Genomic DNA, 21,156 nt, shown 5'->3' with positions numbered 1-21,156 from the left:
ACAGACTAATATTCTGTATGCAGCTGTTTAAATATTTACTACACATCTCTATCAAGATATGCACAAGATAGATTTTAATATAAATGGAAACAACTGTACACCATCATCATATCCTTCCTCACACAGCTGGGGAAACAACTTTTAAAGCAAACTTCCAACTACTTCACACTGGAAGAGCAAATCTACCCTACAGAGAACTGGGATTAAAGCTCCTTAGAAAAAGTAGTTCAGAGTAAAGATAGAACGATTAATCAGCGCTGATAGGATTACATCAGTATAGGCAGTTGGTGCTGATAGCGGCTGATGGTTATTATTAGATAAGGCTTGACATCTAAAGGGGAAAACAAGAAAAATAATGGCACCAAAGATAAAAATCACTCCCACCTAGATTTTTACGGTTAATTTCATGTTCACTTCCACGCTGAGTGATTTATCGCTTTGACTTGATCCCTATTTGCTCGGGACTAGTATTACTTGTGGACCTCTTATAAACTGTAATTTGCAGAGGTCGTTGCGATCTTAATCCTGTGTGAACCTGTCAATTTGTAAAGTAAGACTTCCAGTGGAAATTACCTCCCCTATTTCAGCGAACACAGATCCTACGATAATATTAGTTCCATGCAAATTAACATGTGCGGGATTAGGAGTGATTTGCAACCTTTTTTTGCATTTCTCTTGCCTTTTTCCTGGTTGAGAATAATGGAGGCTGCAGAAGTGGTTGAAGGAGTTTGGTTAATAATCTTTAACCTTAAAATCATGAAGCCCATGTCATGACACAGCAGACACCCCTTCACTGAAAGAGCAAAACTAAAATCTTTTAGAAAAGCAAATTCTCCAACGATGGTGAGATGGATGACATGCACGGCAGCTGTAGTAAAGGACATGTTTCTACCTTTCAACAGAATCGACAGTTACATGCATAGATAAAAGGACCTGTACGACCTTTGATGATGTGATATTCTACATCCACAGGGATTAACCCTCATATCCTCCTTGGGCATTTTTAAACATTTTTCTCAACTTTTTTTTTTTTTTTGGTGATTATTTTGACTGTATTGCAGGTTGTAGCACTTTGGCAATAACTTTTCTTTTTAGTTACATTTTTGAAATCCAGTGTCTTTTACTCTTACATGTCTTTTATACTCTGTTAATGCATTTTGCACCCTCTGAACACCTTTGTGGAAAAAATGTGCATGCATAAAAAACTGCTATAAAACCAACATACATCCATTTTTTTTTTCTTTATTATAAATCTCAAACAACTTCAGCTCTGCTCAAAACTACTAAACAATTTTCAGGATTTTAACATGTTTAAAAGCCAGTTTAATTTATATATATATAAAAAAGCACACAAAAATGACATATTTTCCATATAATAAATAGCAGGGGGATGGGACACTGGTTGTGATTAGAGGCTTGCATATGTCAAAGATTACCAATGAAACTGATTTGATTGCATTAGTATTTTTGTGTAGTGTCAGTTACTCCCGTTGGACACCTTTGGGGCCAAAAATGCCTCACTGACCACTACAAACAATTTTTTTTTTTTTTAATCTCATTGCTATTATAGTATATAACCATGTATCCTCTAATGCAGGGCTGTCAAACTCATTTTAGTTCAGTTCCACATTGAGCTACATTTGATCTGAAGTGGGCCGAACCAGTAAAATAATAACATAATAATATATTAATAATGTCAACTCCAAACCTCTCTATATTTTACAGTGAAAAAAGTAAAATTAAACAATGAAAATGTTTACATCTACAAACTGTCCTTTCAAACAATGTGAATCACATGAACAAACTGAAAGAATAAGTGTAATTTTAACAATATTCTGCCTCAGGTTATCATTTCCACATGTACATTAAAACGTACAGATCACAGTGGATCTACAAACACACAACATTTAGTATCAGGCAGAATGTTGTTAAAATTGCACTTATTTTTCTTAAGACATTTCAGGTTCTTCACATTTGTTCAGATTATTCACATTTTTTGTGAAATTATACTTTGTTTTACTGTAAATACATGAAAATATTTACATTTACAAAAAGAAAAATGTGGAGTTGTGAGTATTTATAGATTAGTATGATAGAATTTTACTGGTCTGACCCACTGGAGATTGAATTGGTCTGCATGTGGAACCTGAACTAAAAGGATTGTTAATTTCTTAATATCTATTTTGGCATTTCATAAATTCATCCTAAGGGCCAGACTGGACCCTTTGGCAGGCCAGATTTGGCCCCCGGGCCGCATGTTTGACACCTGTGCTCTAATGTCAACATTTCATTTTGAAGAAAAGTAGAGATATTTGATATTTTTACTGTATTCCACCAGATTCAACCATTTCTCTATTGTAGGCTGATGCATGAAATTCTTGAATACGTCAATCAACCTACACTTTTGCCATGAAGGTGTTCAAAGGGTAGTCAATTTGAGGAGGGCACACGGGTTAATATGGAGTTGGTCCCCCAACACTCCCACTCGTCTGGGAAGGCTTTCTAAAAGGAGTTTATTGTAGAAACCTTTGTCCTTTCAATTGTGAGATAAAACACTGATGTTGGACAAGTCTCCGTTCTGGTTCATAAAGGTGTAGGATGGAGCTGAGGTCAACGCCCTGTGTCGGCCCTTCAAGTCCTTCCACGTCAAACTCCGCCAACCATGCCTTTGTGGTCCCTGCTTTGCCTTCCCCAAACTGTTCCCACAAAGTTGGCAGCATAGAATCGTTTATAATGTGCTGGTAAAGCTGAAGTCTTGAGATACCCGTTCACTGGAACTAAGGGGCCAGTTCCAGAATTTAAAAAACCCACTGCACTGTCCCTCCTCCACAAAACATTTTCAGCTGCCAGGTAATGTCCACCAGGCATCCTCTGAACCCAGGCCTGTCCATCAGACTGCCACATTGAGTGAAGTGTGATTCATCACTCCACAGAACCCATTTCCACTGCTTCAGAGTCTGGTGGTGGCTGCGTTACACCAGCCCATCCAATGCTTGGCTTTGTGCTGGCTGATGGAGGCCTGTATGCAGCTGCTTGGCCATGGAAAACACTTTTGTGCTGATGTTAATGTCAGAGGAGGTTTGGAGCTCTGCAGTTATTGAGTCAGCAGACCGTTAGCGACCGTTGGTGACATGGGCCTAATACTTTTGTCCATATACATGATGAACTTTGTCAGTACTAGCCCATTAATGGTGAGCCGTAATTTTCGATCTGGGGGATGATGTCAGTAAATCCAAGGAAAAACATACTAGACTTATTCTACGTGAATGAGCCGAGGGAAACATGCACATTTTGTAAAATTTACCAGTGTTAAACTAGCTTTGTTCACATAAGGCTTTACTTGTTGTGTACTACAATTATCCTGTTTGGATAATGTGGTTTCAGAGTCATAGTATTTTAGCAAAGGATGATACTGGCAGATTAATTAATCATCTTTTTCCTGCTTCAGATTATTGTGGCGACACTGACCTTCACAAGTCCACTATTATGGGGAGTCTGTATGAGAGGATCAAACTGACCATGTACATGTGACAAGACATTACAACATGACAAAACAATTTAAATACTTAACTATTGTAAAACTCATTCATTGTAGGAAAGGGGATTCAATCAATGGTAAATTGAATAATAAAAATATTCCTGTCGTAGAAGTCTAATTGGCAGTTTCACTACTTAACTACACAAATACGACATACAAAGTAGTTTAACCAAAATCATATTTGCAAGAAAAAAGTTATGGTTTAATGCACAGGTGTCAAACATGCATCCCGGGGGCAAAATCCGGCCCGCCAAAGGGTCCAATCCGGCCCGCGGGATGAATTTGTGAAATGCAAAAATTACACTGAAGATATGAACAATCAATGATGTCAAAATCCTTTTAATTCAGGTTCCACATACAGACACATAGAGTCCAATTAGATTTCAAGTGGGTTAGACCAGTAAAATATTATCATAATAACCTATAAATAATGACAACCCCAAATTTTCTCCCTTTTTTTTGGTGTAATAAAGTAAAATTAACAAAAATGTTTATAAAATGTGAATAACCTGAACAAATATGAACAAATGGAAATGTCATAAGAAAAGTAAATGCAATTTCACCAATATTCTGCCTGTTACTAATGCCCCGTTTCCACTGCGTGGTATCAGCTCGACTTGACCTTTTTGCGTTTCCATTATGAAAAAGGACCTGGAATGTGGTACCCGGTACTACTTTTTTGGTATCACCTCCGCCGAGGTTCCAGGACTGAGGACCAGATACTAAAACACTGCAGACCACTGACTGGTCAGAGAGTTCTCTCTGTGACCCGCCGTTTTACAAAAAACAGATGCGGAAGTTGACAGTAAATATAGCAGTAGGTTAATCCACATGATAACAGCCTGCAAAACTACACCATGGTCGGTCGAGGAGATTCAGTCTTTGGTGGCTGACGTAAAGATTCAGACGAGACAACACGTAACAAGTGAGTTTATCAGCAACTCTCTGAGCAGACGACATGGAAATAACGCGCCACATCGCTATGACGTCCAGGTACTGTAAAGTCAGTAGTATCTTGTAATGGAAACAGTCTCCAGGAACACTGAGTCGAGCTGAGCCGAGCCAAGTCGAGCCGGTTCCACGTAGTGGAAATGCGGCATAAATGTTTTGTGCGATTGTAATGCACATGTGTAAATGATAAACTGATAAACCGAGGCAGAATACTGTTAAAATTGCACTTGTTTTTCTTAAGACAATTCAAGTTGTTCATGCTATTCAGATTTTTAAGGAAACTTTGTAAATGTAAACCTGATCATAATGTAATTTTACTTTTTTCACTGTTATCTTACTGGTCTGGCCCACTTGAGATCATGTTGAGCTGAATATGGAACTAAACTAAAATGAGTTTGACACCCCTGGTTTAATGCGTTGCTTCCTACTTCCTTGTCGTTTCTGTCTGGGATGGACTTCCCACAGGGAAAAGAACCCAGAGGGAAGTTTTTCTAGGCTTTGGGGCCGAAAACTGAGCCTTTAAGGAGGCAAAAGTAGATTCAGGCAGTAGGATGAGGGATCAGCAGGAAGAATGGGAACACTATTACTAACTATCCTGACACCAAGAGTCTCTACATCAAACATTTTATCACTAATAAAAGTTAAACATCCACACGTCAGTCAGGCTGGTGCATTTGTGTTGAAGCTGAAACATTTTGACAGTATGTGGTTAAATGTGGATGAATCCCCTCTTCTCACATCATTTCACTTCAGTCAAGTGTAACAATTTCACTCTATATCTGGTTGTATTTTTGTTATCAATAAATCGTAACAGTATTTCTTCTCCATCATGCAGTGTACATACAACTTCATTCATTACTCCAGTAAAGTTATTGTTTATCTTACCGTGTACATGTGCACGGTTAAGAAGAACTGAAAAATCATCTCATAACAAAACTTTGGATAATGCTCAGTTCGACAATAAACCTTTTTGCCTCTGGTCGACACAGGGAGCTAAAATAATTGTAAAAAGAATAAATTCTGATGTTTTGTTGGCATTTCTTATTTTCCATATGCTATTGGCAGTGGTTTTCAGTTTATGTTCACACTGTCTGTCTTTTTTGCTCAGATCTGATGTTTTCTTTGGCTGTTCCAGTGTAAATGAGTCACAATCTTAAACTGAACCGCAAAGCACAAAATGTTCAGACTACAGCAGAAACAATTAATTGATTAATCAACTCGAATTGATAAAAAAAAAAAAAAAATTCGATTATAATTTTCCTGAATTGAAGCTTCATTTTCTTAATTTTGCTGCTTAACATCAGTTCCACTGTTGTGTTTCACACGGACGCTTATTGTGACACACATGATGCCAGGATCAACACAAACTATATGGAGTGTAGCTCAGAAGAGATGAGGACAAAAAGGCAGAACATGTTTATATGTTCACTTTTCTACATTGGAACCATCACTTATTCCTTTAATCTTTTAGGCTTTACCACAAACATTAAAAATATTTCTTTATATTTTTTTCAGTTGTATGTTAGTTCCATCTGAAGTTGTTGGATCCAAATGTATTGAAGACTGCAGTGCACATATTGTTTGTAGATGTCATTTGACTGGTTTGTTGTTCATATCTAGAGACATTTTTATACATAGTTTTATACTATTGTTGTTGTTGTTATTTCTATATAGATATTCTAATATATATCCTTTTACTTTCATACTTTTTGTGGTTGTTTTTTCAGCTGGTTCTGGAAAAAAGGACAAGTTGTTTGTCATTTTCAGACATGTCTGTTTCACATTTTTACTATTTTTTTCACCTGTTCAAATAATTCTTCAATTGTATCAGATCAAAGAAAAGAATCAATGCATTACAAAAATAATTGATAGCTGCAGCTCTAGTTCAGATCATTTCCTCCAGTAAAGGCCTAATGTACAGTGAAAATGCTCCATTACAAGTACTTAAAAAAACCATACATTTAAGCTAAAATATCTGAGTATTACTACTATTCATTGTGCAGTAAAAAGGTCCCAGTCAGTGTTTTATTATTATAGATGATGTTCTAGTTTCATTTTACTGCTGCATTCATGTACAAGTTACATCTGAAGTGCTTTAGAGTATGTGAGTGCTGCTCTCTAGTGCAGGACTGTGAAGCGTCTCCATTTAAAAGGATATAAAAGTCACATGAATGAATCTGCTGACTGAGACCGACCAGATCTGTATCTGATTCAGAACCACATACGGGAGGGGTCCGGACATTGAATCAAACATGATATTTATAAATCCTCTGTGCTCTTTGCTTTTCCAAATGTCTGTACATCCAACACCTACTGCTGTGTCTGTCCTATCCCTCCTCTGTGACTCTTCAAGGTTTTTTTTTTTTTTAACAATTTACATAAGAAAAAGTTTTCTTTGGGGTGAGGGGGTGGGGGGCTGTTCTGACTCGTACCAAGAGTCTGAGCCCAGATGATGTCATACCCTGAACCGACTGTAAAGCACTTTGAGGCAAGACTTTGATTCGCGTTATAGAGCTGTATAAATAGATCACTACTGAAAAAGACCAGATTTCATGTTATTTCCAATGTTCACACGTTAAGGAAAAAAAACAGATCAGAGCAGCATTTGAGTGAATAAATTAGATTTGTGCCACGTTTGCCCAGAGCCTATGAAACACTGTGCTCTGTCTGTTAAAGTCAATCATTTACACTGTGTTAAAACGATTCTGTCCAAGGCTTTTTGATGAGTTGAAGTGGATGTGATGTCTGCAACCTGTTTGCCCTGTATTCATTTTTCATTCCATCTTCTAAGTAATTTCATATTCTACACCATTTTATTAAGTCATGAAGAGCATCCAGCAGAGGCTGTTGTAATTTTTATCCCAATGTTCCAGCCCAATAACAAACCAAAACATATTACAGTTTGACTTCTAGTTGCTTTGTGAAATAATGAAACATAAACTGTAACCATATGTTTTGCCCTCAGACGTGTATGCACACTGGATAAAAGATGCAGTACTGTAGAGATTCCACTAATGTTATGTTAAATTCATTTTTATGTGTGTGTGTTAATTAATCGTTTCCTCTCTGGCTGACATAGGATCACCCATGACACTAAATCAGGTGTGTCAAACATACGGCCTATGGGCCAAAACTGGCCTGCCAAAGGTTCTATTCTGGCCTGCGGTATTTTGAGTATTTGTAGATTCGTTGTGATGTACATGTGTAAATGATAAGTTGAGGCATAATATTGTTAAAATTGCACATGTTTTTCTCAATAAAACTCAGGTTTTTCAGGTAATTCACATTTTTTGTGAAAGAATAGGTTGTAAATAAACATTTTCATTACTTTTTTCTTTTTTCACTTTAAAACAGAGAAAAGTTCAGAGTTGACATTATTTATTAGTTATTGTGTTGTGTCACTGGTCTGGCCCACTTGAGATCAAACTGAGCTGAATGTGGCCCCTGAACTAAATGAGTTTGACACCCCTGCACTAAATTCTGATGATTTATTGAACTATAGCCATTTCTCAATTCTGATCGGTCTGTTTCTTTAACCAAATAACTTAAACATTTGTATAGAAGTGAATGTGTCTGAGGCTCTTTGATCCATAATTATAACTATGCCCATTATAAGCAGTTTTCATCATATTCATTTTCAGTCCAACTTTATATGGCACACAATAATTTGCTATTCAATGGCATTTGTTTTCCGACTCAAAAAGGCCATCCACCAGAATCTGTGCAATTATTTTTATCTCAGTGTTACAGTCCAGTAACAGAGAAAAACATGTTTATTATTGGAGTTTGTCTTCTTGTTGCTTAGTTCTAGGAGTAATCATGCAGAAATCACTGCGGCTTCCTTCTTCCCAGGAACAACTAATTCATACAAACATCTCATATATGCAGAACCTCGCTGAGCTCAGAAGACTAGACCAATGGACTATTTTTCTTTACAGCACACTGCAGCTCATTTGGGTTTTCTGACTCCTGCAGAGCTTTCATTGGAAAGTACAGTACAGTGCTGCGTCTCGTTTCCTGTCATAGAATTTCCTTGGAGACTCTTTTAAAGACTTGCAGAGGGTGTTGAGGTGACATTATGTGCCATGCGTTGTTGCTACTGTGGGACCACATGAAGTAAATTACCGCTGTGTCCTGTTCTTCGTCACTACCATCATGACAGTCAGCCTCAAAGTTATTTGTTTATATCTGAGTAATGACTTGTAAAATGATAATTTCTCTCCCTTTGTTCGTTCTTTCTAAGAAGAGAAACATTAGCTCTGAAAAATTGGCTTTGACAGAATTTTACTCGCTCTCTAATTAGTCTAAGATCTAGGCTGATTATTGGAAAAACTATGAATGGAAAGCAGTGAAGTACACTCCAACTGACAGTTAATGGTTAACTAGTTATTAGTGAGTAACCTAAAAAAATTACACTCTACATATTCTATTAATTAAAACTTAATACTCATGAATGCACTTCCCCACACTTTTGTAAACATGTTTTTCATAATGTTCTGCTTGAACTGGACATTTTGGTCAGTGTCCAAAAGTCTAAAAATGGAAAACAAAACCCTCTCACATTCAGGTTGGTGGGTTTTCTGCAGGGAGAACGACATAGTTTAAAAATAAATCTTTAAAATCTAATATTTCCGGTGCTGTGAGGTCCAAAACCTAATATCTGTTCACCTCATTTAAGCAAGGTGGCAGCAGAAACCTGAGCGGCTGATGGTTAAAAATTTTGACAATGAATCTGCAAGTGTCACTAGGGCAGAGAAAAAAGGAAAATACGTGTCATGTGTGATTTTGTGTGAACTGACCCTTTAAAGCTGAAGGCCACTGTCTGATTGAAACATTTATAGGGTCCACGCTCCAAAAAGAAAGAAAAAAAAAAATTATATAATAAAACATAATATGCATGCACTTGAAAACCCTCGGCCTGACTTATCAGGCGCACTACTGCCACCAGTGGCCTGACTTATCAGTGCATGCCAAAGTTTTTGGACAGACGGACGGACGACCAACTGATGACATTACCCTGACAAATAAAGGAAATGAATTAAGACTAGAAGATATATTGATAATGATCATGATAAATTTTTATGTCATATTGCAACAGCAAGGACTCAGATTGTCATAATATAATTGTGTATCACAATAATTAGGCTCAGATGGTAGAGCGGGTCGTCCAATAACTGAAGGGTTGGCGGTTCGAATCCTGCTCTGTCCATGTGCTGTTGTGTCTTTGGGCGAGACACGTCACCCTCCTTGCCTCCAGTGCTGCTACTCACACTGGTGTATGAATGTGTATGAATGTTCAGTGGTGGTGGGAGGGGCCGTAGGTGCAGATTGGCAGCCCTGCTTCCATCAGCCTGCCCCAGCTGTGGATACAGATGTAGTTTAACACCACCAGAGGGAGAATGTGAGAGCGAATGAAGAATGGATTCTCTGTACGCGCTTTGAGTAAGCGTTCATAGAAAACCGCTATATACATCTAATCCATTATTATTATTATTATTATTATTATTATTATTATTATTATTATTATTTATCTTTGGATTTAGGGCTCAATGTCTTTAGCCTTGACTGTTATCTTGACTTTGATTGACAGCTCTCTCACCTATTGAATCACAATCTTTGAACATCTGCAGCAAAGCTAAATTATAACAAAAAAAGTGTGACAACTACTTAAAAAAAAATTAAACTATTCACACCAGCAGAGATGCGAGTCTGTGACAGCTGCAGCAGTTGTTCAATAAAAGAGTTCAATATATTTGTGCCAGACTGTTTCGACAAAAATAGAAAAGGTTTCAACACTTCCTGTAGTCTTGCCTTGAAAAGTCACACATGGTGCAAAGTGTTTGATTCGTGACATTCATGTTACAGATACTCTTCTCTATCCTCACAGTTTGGTTGCTCCAGATGTTGTCCTTCACTTCAATGTATTTAGAATTTTGGTATTTTGTACTAAATGTTGGTGCTAGAAATGGGTCACATGACCTGTTTCACACAAAAGACTGGTTGATGGCTTTTATTCATTCTGTCAAAGCTCAGACCTTGTTGCAAAACAAAACAACTGTAGGAGGTAACACTTAAGTCTTTATTTGTTGGCAGTGGCAGCTAGTTAGTGTTATTTTGGTGAGTTTCAAATGTCACTACGTTCTTTTATACCAGGGGTGTCAAACATGCAGCCCGGGGGCCAAAGGTTCCAATGCAGCCCCTGGGATGAATTTGCAAAGTGCAAAAATTCCACAGTCAAGGCTGTGGAACTCATTTTAGGTCGCGTTCCACAGACAGACCAATATGATCTAACAGCAGAAGAACCGACAAAAAAGAAAGACTCCATATTTTCTTCTAGGTTTGATGTGACAATAATATTACATTATGTCTATAAATAATGACAACTTCAAATTTTTGTCTTTGTTTTAGTGCAAAAAATAACATTAAATTATGAAAATATTTACATTTACAAACTATCCTGAAACAATAAAATGTGAATAACCTGAACAAATATGAACAACCTGAAATGTCTAAAGAAAATTAAGCACAATTTTAACCATTTTCTGCCTGTTCCTCAGTGTTTAGTGTCTTTGTAGATCCGATCCATAATGCACATGTAGAAATGATAAGTTGAGGAATAATTCTGGTAAAATTGCACTGATTTTTTTAAAGAAATTTCAGTTTTTTCAGGTTATTCACATCTTTTTTGTTTGGATAGTTAATAAAAGTAAGTATTTTCATAATTTAATGGGTTTTTTTGCACTAAAACAAAGACAAAAATTTGAAGTTGTCATTTATTTATAGGTTAGTCTGTTATTTTACTGGTCCGGCCCACTGGAGATCAAATCGGGCTGAATGTGGCCCTTGAAAGAAAATGAGTTTGAAAGCCCTGTTTTATACAGAGTAACAGTGACAATAAAGTCCTATTCTATTCTATTCTATTCTATTCTATTCTATTCTATTCTATTCTATTCTATTCTATTCTATTCTATTCCCATATATAACAGCAGCTGCAGGACTAACCCTATGTGTATGTGTGCATCTGCATGTGTACACCTACCGATCATGCCGTTAACGGTGCCAAAGAGCACCGAACCCTGGGTGGGCGTAGAACTCTCCCCCAGGTTTTGCAGCACCAAAGAGCCGTGGCAGAAGACATTGACAAACTCCCCGAGGTGGAAGACCCCCACCTCCTGGAGGTGCTGCCGCTCCTCATCTGTGGTCGCCGCACTGACAGCAGCAGGTACGATCGGAGAGAGAGAAAACACAAGGACAGTGAGGGGAAAGGACTTCCAAAATTAAGAGAAGAAATGTCAGGGATGTGGAGGTTTAGGAAAAAAGGACGAAAAACAAAGAGGAGAGAGCAAATAAAGGAGTTAGAAGGAAGAAAGTTTAGGCTGTGTCAAAGGCAAAATATAAAAAAATTGGTGAAGCAACAGTGATCGATTAACTAAAAGGAAAGTAAGAGAGGCAGAGACATCAGAAGTGTTGGAAAAGGTCAGGGAATGATAAGGAGGTAATGATAAAAGGCCGAAGAACAGAGGAGAAAGCAGCAGAAAGAGATGTGATACAAAAATAAAGGTCAACAACACTGAGTGGGTCCAGTTTGATGGATTAGGGAGACAATAATACAACACATGGCCATTCACAGCACATCTGTCTTCACTTCCTTCAAATCAACTCATCTAACAGTTAGGGCTGTGTATCGGCAAGAATCTGCCAATACGATACAAATCATAATACTAGAATCACGATACAATATATCACGATATATATTGTCAAAAAGGCAATTTTTTATTGTTTATTTTTTTAAGATTTTTAAAAGATTTTTAAGATTTTTTTTATTATTTTTATGATCATTTATTCATTTTACATTCATTTATTCAAATATATTTTTAAGATTTTTATATATTTTTCAGATTTTTTCCAGGAAGAACTGAATTACACCAGAAATATGCATACATACTAAACACATTTTTTATTTGATCAAAACAGGATCTAATGTTCTATCACAAAATCTTCCTGTGTTCAAACTTAAATTCTGTTTTACAGACCTTACAGTTTATGATCCTGTTCAAATGTTCATATTCTATTAGTTCAGAACTAACATCAGAACATTATTTTTGTGCAATCCCAATAAAGGAACTAACATCTGCTTCACAAACAGTAAAAAGTGCTTTTCGAATGCTTCAAATAACCATTATTTAATAAAACAGTGTTAAATTATAATAAGATATAAGCAATAAAAACAACCAAAAGACAAAAATGAACCTCCGCCATATCTGCATTTGAATAAATACCTAAAAATATCGATACAGTACTTTTAAATATTGATACAGTATTGTGAAATGAAATATCGCAATATATTGGAGCACTGATATTTTCTAACAGCCCTACTTACAGTAAAATCATGTTTCACCAGGTTCGTATCATCACTGCTTCTCCACTGCCGGCAAAGCAGAGGCTTCCCAATGACACTCCAGATTTGAGTGGTTTCTGTCTTCATTTAGGATATTAAATCTTCAACAATGAACATCAGTGGAGGCATTCCCCATGGATCTGTTCTGGGACCACTTTTGATCCTACTGAACATGCGTCAATGTAAAATCCATGTAAAAGAATGGAAGGGTGCCAGTTTATTTCCTACAGTTTAATGCTAATATAAAAGATTCACAAATGTTAGTCTGAGACAATGAACCTTCGGAGTAACTTTCAACAGCCATTTTCCTTCAAGCAGCATATAAAATATCTGTCGAGCTTGAGTTTCAATTAAAAAACAAAAAAATGCTCAGTTTTAGTGACAGTAAAAAAGTCATATATGCTTTTACATTCTCACATATAGACTTAGTACTACTAGAAATAACGACTCTGGTTCTGCTTATTTAATCTAATTCCTATAATTTCCTTATTTCACTTTCAAAATGGCAGAAACAGTAGTGCATTTATGATATTTAGATAAATTAGATTTTTTTAACTTTAAAAATCAAGTAGTATTTCTCAGTTTTTGAAGTGACATACTATAAAAGTGTATGGTTTAACATTAAAAATGTTAAATAATGGATAAAAATGAATCCTGAGTGCATAAAGTATTTTTCAGAGTTCTGGTGACAAACACATGCATTTTCATTTGTGAGACAGACGCACACTACCTATGTGTGCATTTGGAATATTAACAGGAGACAAAGTATATTTGGCAACTCATTTTTGTATATTTAGTTTTCATTTACTTCTAATCCGTCCAGGCGAACGTTTGCTTGCTCTCCCCTCATTCTGTCATTGCCAACGAATAAACACCTCATCCACAGGTCAGATCAACCTTCAAAACAAGCTCAAGACTTACAGCTAATTAACTTCTCAGATTCACTGCACTTTGCCTTGTTGTCATTTTTATTCACAACGTGAAGCCACACTTTTAAATATTCAACACAGCCCATCTTTCAGAGCATTGTAAATTAGATGCACTCCTGCTTTAAACACTGCATTTGGTCATCATAGATTAGGGATTTACTGAAAATTGCAGGATGAAAGGTATATTTAAAATGCCAATTTGGCCAGTAGTTGTTAACTATGTTATTTGCACCTGCCTGGCACTAAATCAGGAGTGTCAAACATGCGGCCCGGGGGCCAAATGCGGCCCGCCAAAGGTTCCAATGCGGCCCATGGGATGAATTAGCAAATTGTAAAAATTCCACAGTCAAGGCTGTGGAACTCATTTTAGTTCAGGTTCCACATACAGACTAATATGATCTACAGTCAAATAATAACAGCAGAAGAACCTACAACAAATAATGACTCCATATTTTCTTCTCGGTTTGATTTGAAAAAAATATTACATTATGTCTATAAATAATGACAACTTCAAATTTTTGTCTTTGTTCTATTGCAAAAAATAACATTAAATTATGTAAATATTTACATTTACAAACTATCCTGAAACAATAAAATGTGGATAACCTGAACAAATATGAACAACCTGAAATGTCTGTTGAAAATTAAGCACAATTTTAACTATCATCTGCCTGTTACTAAGTGTTTAGTGTCTTTGTAGATCCGATCCATAATGCACATGTAGAAATGATAAGTTGAGGAATAATATTGTTAAAATTGCACTTATTTTTCTTATGAAATTTCAGTTTTTTCAGGTTATTCACAGCTTTTATGTTTGGATAGTTTATAAAAGTCAGTATTTTCATAATTTAATTGTTTTTTTTTAACTAAAATAAAGACAAAAATTTGGAGTTGTCATTATTTATAGGTTATTCTGTTATTATTTTACTGGTCTGGCCCATTGCAGATCAAATCGGGCTGAATGTGGAACCTGAAAAAAAAAAAAAAAAAGAGTCTGAGACCTCTGCACTAAAGGGAAACTATATAACAAAAACAAAATATTAATCTGACCTAAACTTTACCAAATTATCTGGTGACATTATCATCTGGCAGTTTTTTTTTTTTTTTTTTTTTAAATCTATTCTAAGTTGGAACCAAACATCAACTCCTGCCTAAATGCCACCTGGTCCATTATATTTCTCTTTTTACCTCCCCATTAATTTCATATGTGCAACTTATCCAGAACTGAGCAGGGACATTAACATCTGGGAGGTTCTGTCATATTTCAGTTTTAGCTTCACTGACCTTGTGGCTCATTAAATGTAGAAGACGTTTTCAAAGGTGCAATATGGAGGATTTGCGTGGGCTTATGTGCTGTTTGTGTTGGAGTCTGATTTGACGTTACCTAAATGAAGTTCTAAACTAACAGCTATCTTGGTTAGATTGCAAGTGCATAAAAACAACCACAATGTACATAATTTCCATGGAAATTCCAGTACTTTTTCCTCGGTTCTTCAAAGCCTCCTTTACTCCATGATCTTACAAATACACACAGCTAAAGTTCAGCTCACAGATTCCAACAAACTTTATGCAAACACGTAATTCTCATGAACCTTTATAATTTCATGAAGTGATTCATAGCATCCAGAGTATTTTAAAGACTCTGACAGATCAGGAACCTTTCACTGTTCTGTCGGCCAGATTGGTACAGATGCTGCAGGTTTAGATACAGCTGCTCGGCTTAGTGAAACTCATCCTCTCAGTGCGTGATCAGCAAACACAGCTGCTTTAAACACCTCCCAGAAATGTACTTTAACAAAATGGCCTGCATGCAATAATAAATGCACCACTTTTATATTTGCTCTTTACACTTTATTGCGTTTTATTGATTTTACATTTTATTGCCATTAAGAGCTGTATTTGGGCATGTTTGTCAAAACATTTTACTGTACTTTAAGATATGATTTTATTGATCCCACTGTGGGGAAATTGCAGTGTTTAGAGCAGCAAAAATACAGAAAACGAAGTGCAAAAAAAGAAAAAAGACAATAAAATGCAGAAAAACAAGTAAAAACATTTAAGAGTAAAAAACAGGAAATATAAGAAGGTATCTGCTATATAAATAACTTTTTCTGTAATTTCCTTACATACATCTCTATATACTGCACATTTTTATCTTGATTAAATATAATAGTTTCCTTTTCTAGCGGCATATCATCATAATTTATTAGCTTTAGCCAAGATTATTTGCCATATGTGGGATGTTTTAGAATTTGCACCTGATTGTTTTCATATAAAACTCTTTCATTCACCTTATAATGAACTTAAACATATTGGACTCATTTCTAAATGTGAATTCACTCATTGTTGCTCTCCAACTTCTTTGTCCATTCATGTGCTCAGTATTATAGTTGATGTTCTTTAATATTGTATGGTGCTCAACAAGGTTATTATCGTTAATGAAAACTAACGAAATGGCGAAAAATAGAATTGAAAAAACATTTTCATTAACTGAAATAAATAAAAACTATAATTAAAAGAAAACAACGATAACTAACGGAAACTGTATTGTGTGCTTACAAAACATGGAGACTAAAGTTGAGAGAAAGCTGAGTACTGTATGGGATTTATTTGAATATGACGGCGAAGAAGATAAAAGATACGACAAAACTAAAATTAATACTAAAACTACACTAAAACTAAGCCTTTAGAAAAAAAAAAGAAAACTAATAAAAACTAGCAAACCTGCTCTAAAAACGAGTTAAAACAAGCCGAATTAGAGAAAAAAAAAGTCCAAACTAAAAAAAAAAAGCCTAAACTAAAATGAAAAATCCAAAACTATTATAACCTTGGTGCACAGATGGAGTGGGGTGGGATGGACCTAGGGCTCTGATTTTCTGACTTTAGTTTGCATTCTGTACTGTTAAAAACCTTTGTGCTCAAGCTTGTAAAATACTGGATTCGGACATTAGTAGAACAAGTTGGTTGGCTGTAGAATTGCTAGTTTTGCTGATGTGGCAACTGGTTGGTTTGACGAGCACTTCAAGGTTTCACATCCCTGAAGGAAACACTGTGCGAGTAAAGCCACGAAAATATTCTCAATAATATAGTGCACAATGGAAGCCATATTGATTTTTAGGTGGGCAGTAAAGCAGTACAAAAAACCAAACTAACTCTTTTAGACTCTAATACGGTTCTGCTTAGATGTCTTGTGCTTCTCAGTCTCCGTCTCTGTCCTCAGGCCACGCATTATCAACTTTTTACAGCTTTTCGATATCATGCAGCACAGCGATAAAGTTACACTGCAAATATGGAAGGAGAAACTTCTTGTCAGCTTGGCTCAGAGGCCCAATATATTGTGAGGAAAGTGATATTCATCTGAAAATAATCCCACTGTATGAGCCAACAATGTCATTACCTGTTTTATTTATTTGTGGATAAAAGAAAAGCATCCTCACCTGTCCTTCTGGCAGACAAACAAATTGAAGGCATTCTCTGCTCCCAGAAAGTTGTCATCGTCCAGGATTTCCACAGCGCTCATCCAGTTTGGATTGAAGTCACGAGCAATCTGAACACAGATAAAAAATAAAATAAAATAAAATAAAATAAAAACAAGGCACATGTTGCATGAAACAAAACAGCACAGAGACCAAAACAGGGCTGGTTCTAGTCTCCAAGTAAACACTGCATTATCTATGAGCAAAGAAGTGCTGACTCCAAGCAGGTGCTAAATTACAGACACAGTCAATGCATTTTAGCTCAAGTACAAAAGCAATTTAATTTTTAAAATGCCCTTGAAAATGTACACAGTTCATAAAAGCCAAAGGAACAACAGGAAACCTACTGCAAAAATACAGACTAAAAATACAAGCCCTTTTGGTGCAGAGTGTTTTATCTACAAAAAAAAACCACTCTGCTATGAACTAATATTTGTGAGAATCACATCTGTAAAAAGGTAAAGGTTCAGTCATGTTTTAAGAAAACAGTGTAAGTTTCTGCTTCTCATAAAGTGAAAAACAGTGAATGGAATAAATGCTAGAAGTTTGAAGAAATCTGCCACTTAAAGGTCATAAAGTGGCAAGTGGTTGACGTACTTGACATTGTTCTCCTCTTGACATTCTGTTCTCCACATTTGTATCAAATGATTTAATTCTACTAAAAATCCAGTTCTCTCTGGCTGCAGATATTAATGAAAGAACGCCTTGTAGTGTATTAACACTGCCGTTGAGGCTCGACACAGCAGGCTTTAGTATTTAAGGTTCAGTGTGGTGACACTGATAAGACGTTTAAAGCATCAATTTGGTCGATCGCTGCTGCTGCTGTTTGCTGTTTTTTTCTTTATTCCCTTTTTGTATCATAGAAAATATAGTGTTTTAAAGTCTTTCAGCCATTCATCAAACTGTCTTTGCATCAAATTGAAGTGATTATGCAAATTAATGAAATGGCCATGAAGAAATACAGGTTTAGAAATACTCATTAGACCACAGCGTACGAGGCTTTCTGCATCTTAGAGGACTATTTTCTTCTGGAGGTTGTAATGAAGTCTCTCTCACTGTCCTCCATTCACTTTTCTTATTACAAAATTCTATTCTCTTGTTTGAGATAGAAATGACTGAGGACTGTCTTATTGTAAACCTTATGTACCGCATTTACACAAATAACAAGTGGGAGTTAATTACCATCCAAGTCTCTGATAATAGCCCGGGGCTGGTTTGACATCAACAACTAAAAAAAAAAAGTCAGTTCTCAATTACAGTCTGAGTGAAAAATAAAATGGATAAACTTCAGGTGTCTGTCACGTAATGTGCTGCCATCTAAGCCAATTAATTATATCAAGGATATAATTCAGACAGTGTAGTGGTTAGCACTATCACCTCAGTGTGTGTTTGTGTGTTCTCCCTGTGCCTGTGTCGGCTCTGAGTACTAAGCTTCCGCCCACCCTCCAAAAACCTGTATTTAATTGGTAATAACTGGTTAATTTAAATGATAGGTGTGAATGTAAGAGTGAATGAGCGTTTGTCTGTATATGACGCCAACCTTGTGATAAACTGGAAACAGTCCATGGTGTACCCTGCCTTTGCCGTCTTGAGGATTATATTCAGACAACAGGTCTTAATGCACAATTTGGATTTTTTGGTGAAATTCATTTTTTGGTGTGCTCATTCATATTACACGTGACTTCTATCAGTTTTGAGTATGAACTGAATGTGACCCTGAAGTGACGTGCATGCGCAAAAGAGGTCCAGACGTAATATGTGACAATGTAGGCACGCACTGTGTTCACTTCTGTAAACACACACTGTGTTCACTTCTGTAAACACACACTGTGTTCACTTCTGTAAACACAGTTGGATGCAGAATTGTGATGTTTGTCACATTTCAATGACATAAAGGTCGAATAAATGCGACCTGGCCATTCAGACTGAAGTCGTATTGCAAAATATCAGATACAAATTGGATTTAGGACCACGTATGAAAGCGGCCTGGGTCCAATTTGAAGTTACTGAATTTATGCTGTTCAAACTGTCTTTAACAGCTCGGAAACAGGTCACATATGGGCATAAAAAAATCAGATTTGGGCCACATTTGCCTGCAGTCTGAACGTAGCCTAAGTGGTTTGGAAAATGAATGAATGAACAACATAACTCCACTAATTTCAGCTCGTTATTAGTCTCGATCACTCATCTGAAGTGTTATTGTATAGTCTCAGTTATTGCAGTGTCTTACTTCAGTGAAAGTCATCTGTAGAAACTTACAAATGCCACAGAAGCCAGTGTTTATACAATAACAGCTATGACAATAAAAGCTTGGTGTTTAGTAATGAATAGTTTCTATTCACTGAAATGTTAAAAATGCTAAAGGACTTTTATTTTGAAACAGTTTAAAGTCTTCCCACAATGCATGTCGCGATAAATTTCCGAAAATGCCTGAGTGACCTACCGGCTCTGTTTGTAAGGAAATGGATTGTTTATGGTGGAGTACACTTCAAAATTGTTCACCATGAGGGAGGTGATTCAGGTGCGTAATCACAGAGAGACTTACGGAATCGTGACACTGAGGCTATGACTTGGGTTTTACAGATCTGATGAAAAATTGGTGACAAAAAGTCATATGCAGCTTTAAATGTCATCGCATTTGTTGATGCTAAGTTCAATGTCCAACCTTTAGTGGCTCTAGTGTTTACCATCACTAACCACCATTTCACCAATCAAAGTGATCTGGAAGTTAATGTGCCTTCAGGTTGGACACTTTCTGTCCATTCTGAGTTACTGTAGAAACATGGCAGATTCTGTGGAAGTAACGTTTTCCTTTTATACACATTAAGGGCTCATCCTAAAGTAACGAAAATACAACTGTTCTTATTGTAGAGGACTATACACTAGGGGTGTAAGAAAATATCAGGTCTGCAATGTATCGAGATATTTCATTTCACAATACTGTGTCAATATTAAAAAGTAGTGTATCGATATTTTTAGGTATTTATTCAGATGCAGATATTGTGGAGGTTCATTTTTGTTTTTTTGTTTTTCTTTTTTGTTTATATTTTGTTTATTATTATTGAACACTCTTTTATTAAATAGTATTAGTTCCTTCGTTGGGATTGCACAAAAATAATGTTATGAGGTTAGTTCTGAACTAATAGAATATGAACATTTGAACAGGATCTTAAACTATAATGTCTGTAAAACACAGGAACATTTTGTGATATAGCATTAGATCCTGCTCTGATCAAATAAAATGTGTTTAGTATTTGTGCAGATTTCTGGTGTAATTCAATTCTTCAAGGAAATAATCATTTAAAAAAAAGAAACAAAAAATTGCCCTTTTAACAGTATCATGATATATCATATCGCAATCCTAGTATTGTGATTTGTATCGTATTGCCAGATTCTTGCTAATACACATCCCTACTATACACTAGTGAAAACATCATTATATTATACAGCATTCTAATTCTGTAATTAGATCCCCATAAAGCCTCACAAATCTTACACACAAAACCCTCCAATAAATTCCATTCCTCTGACTTTTCAGTCATTACTCTGAGGTGAACATCACAGCGTGGATTCCATGATGAGCGTGACTCTGCCTCAAATCGCTTCATCTTTCATTTGAAATCAATTTGAAGTCTGTGCTCATCTAAAGTCTGGAAGGTACAGCTATAATGCTTATGAGAAAGAAAAAAGAAACATGTTCAGAAATAAGTGTCACAAATAATGCCTAGTGTCTAGCGATAAATAATGTGTTTTTTTTTGTTTTTTCTTTAAGCAACCACTCACGTCTTAAATCCTGCAACACTAGATGAAAATGAAAACCATGATTTTTGTCTTTAGAGTTTTATGAAGCCGATACTGGAAACG

The 21,156-nt window shown here is 36.1% G+C and overlaps 1 protein-coding gene across 1 annotated transcript in view; it reads right to left on the bottom strand.

The window, feature by feature from the left end:
- Positions 1 to 21,156, bottom strand: part of ddb1 (damage-specific DNA binding protein 1) — a 126,912-nt gene that overhangs the window by 14,845 nt on the left and 90,911 nt on the right. Inside the window, exons 23-24 of the mRNA XM_030128387.1 lie at positions 17,254 to 17,363; positions 11,529 to 11,698 (exon numbers count right to left, since the gene is read on the bottom strand). Of these exons, the coding sequence (XP_029984247.1) occupies positions 11,529 to 11,698; positions 17,254 to 17,363 (280 nt within the window). The remainder of the gene's footprint in view (positions 1 to 11,528; positions 11,699 to 17,253; positions 17,364 to 21,156) is intronic.

The sequence above is a fragment of the Sphaeramia orbicularis genome, chromosome 3 (genome assembly GCF_902148855.1).
Source record: "Sphaeramia orbicularis chromosome 3, fSphaOr1.1, whole genome shotgun sequence".
Taxonomy (NCBI): domain Eukaryota; kingdom Metazoa; phylum Chordata; class Actinopteri; order Kurtiformes; family Apogonidae; genus Sphaeramia; species Sphaeramia orbicularis.
The sequence above is the reverse complement of the archived record's forward strand: the minus strand, read 5'-3'. Positions and strand labels throughout refer to the sequence as shown.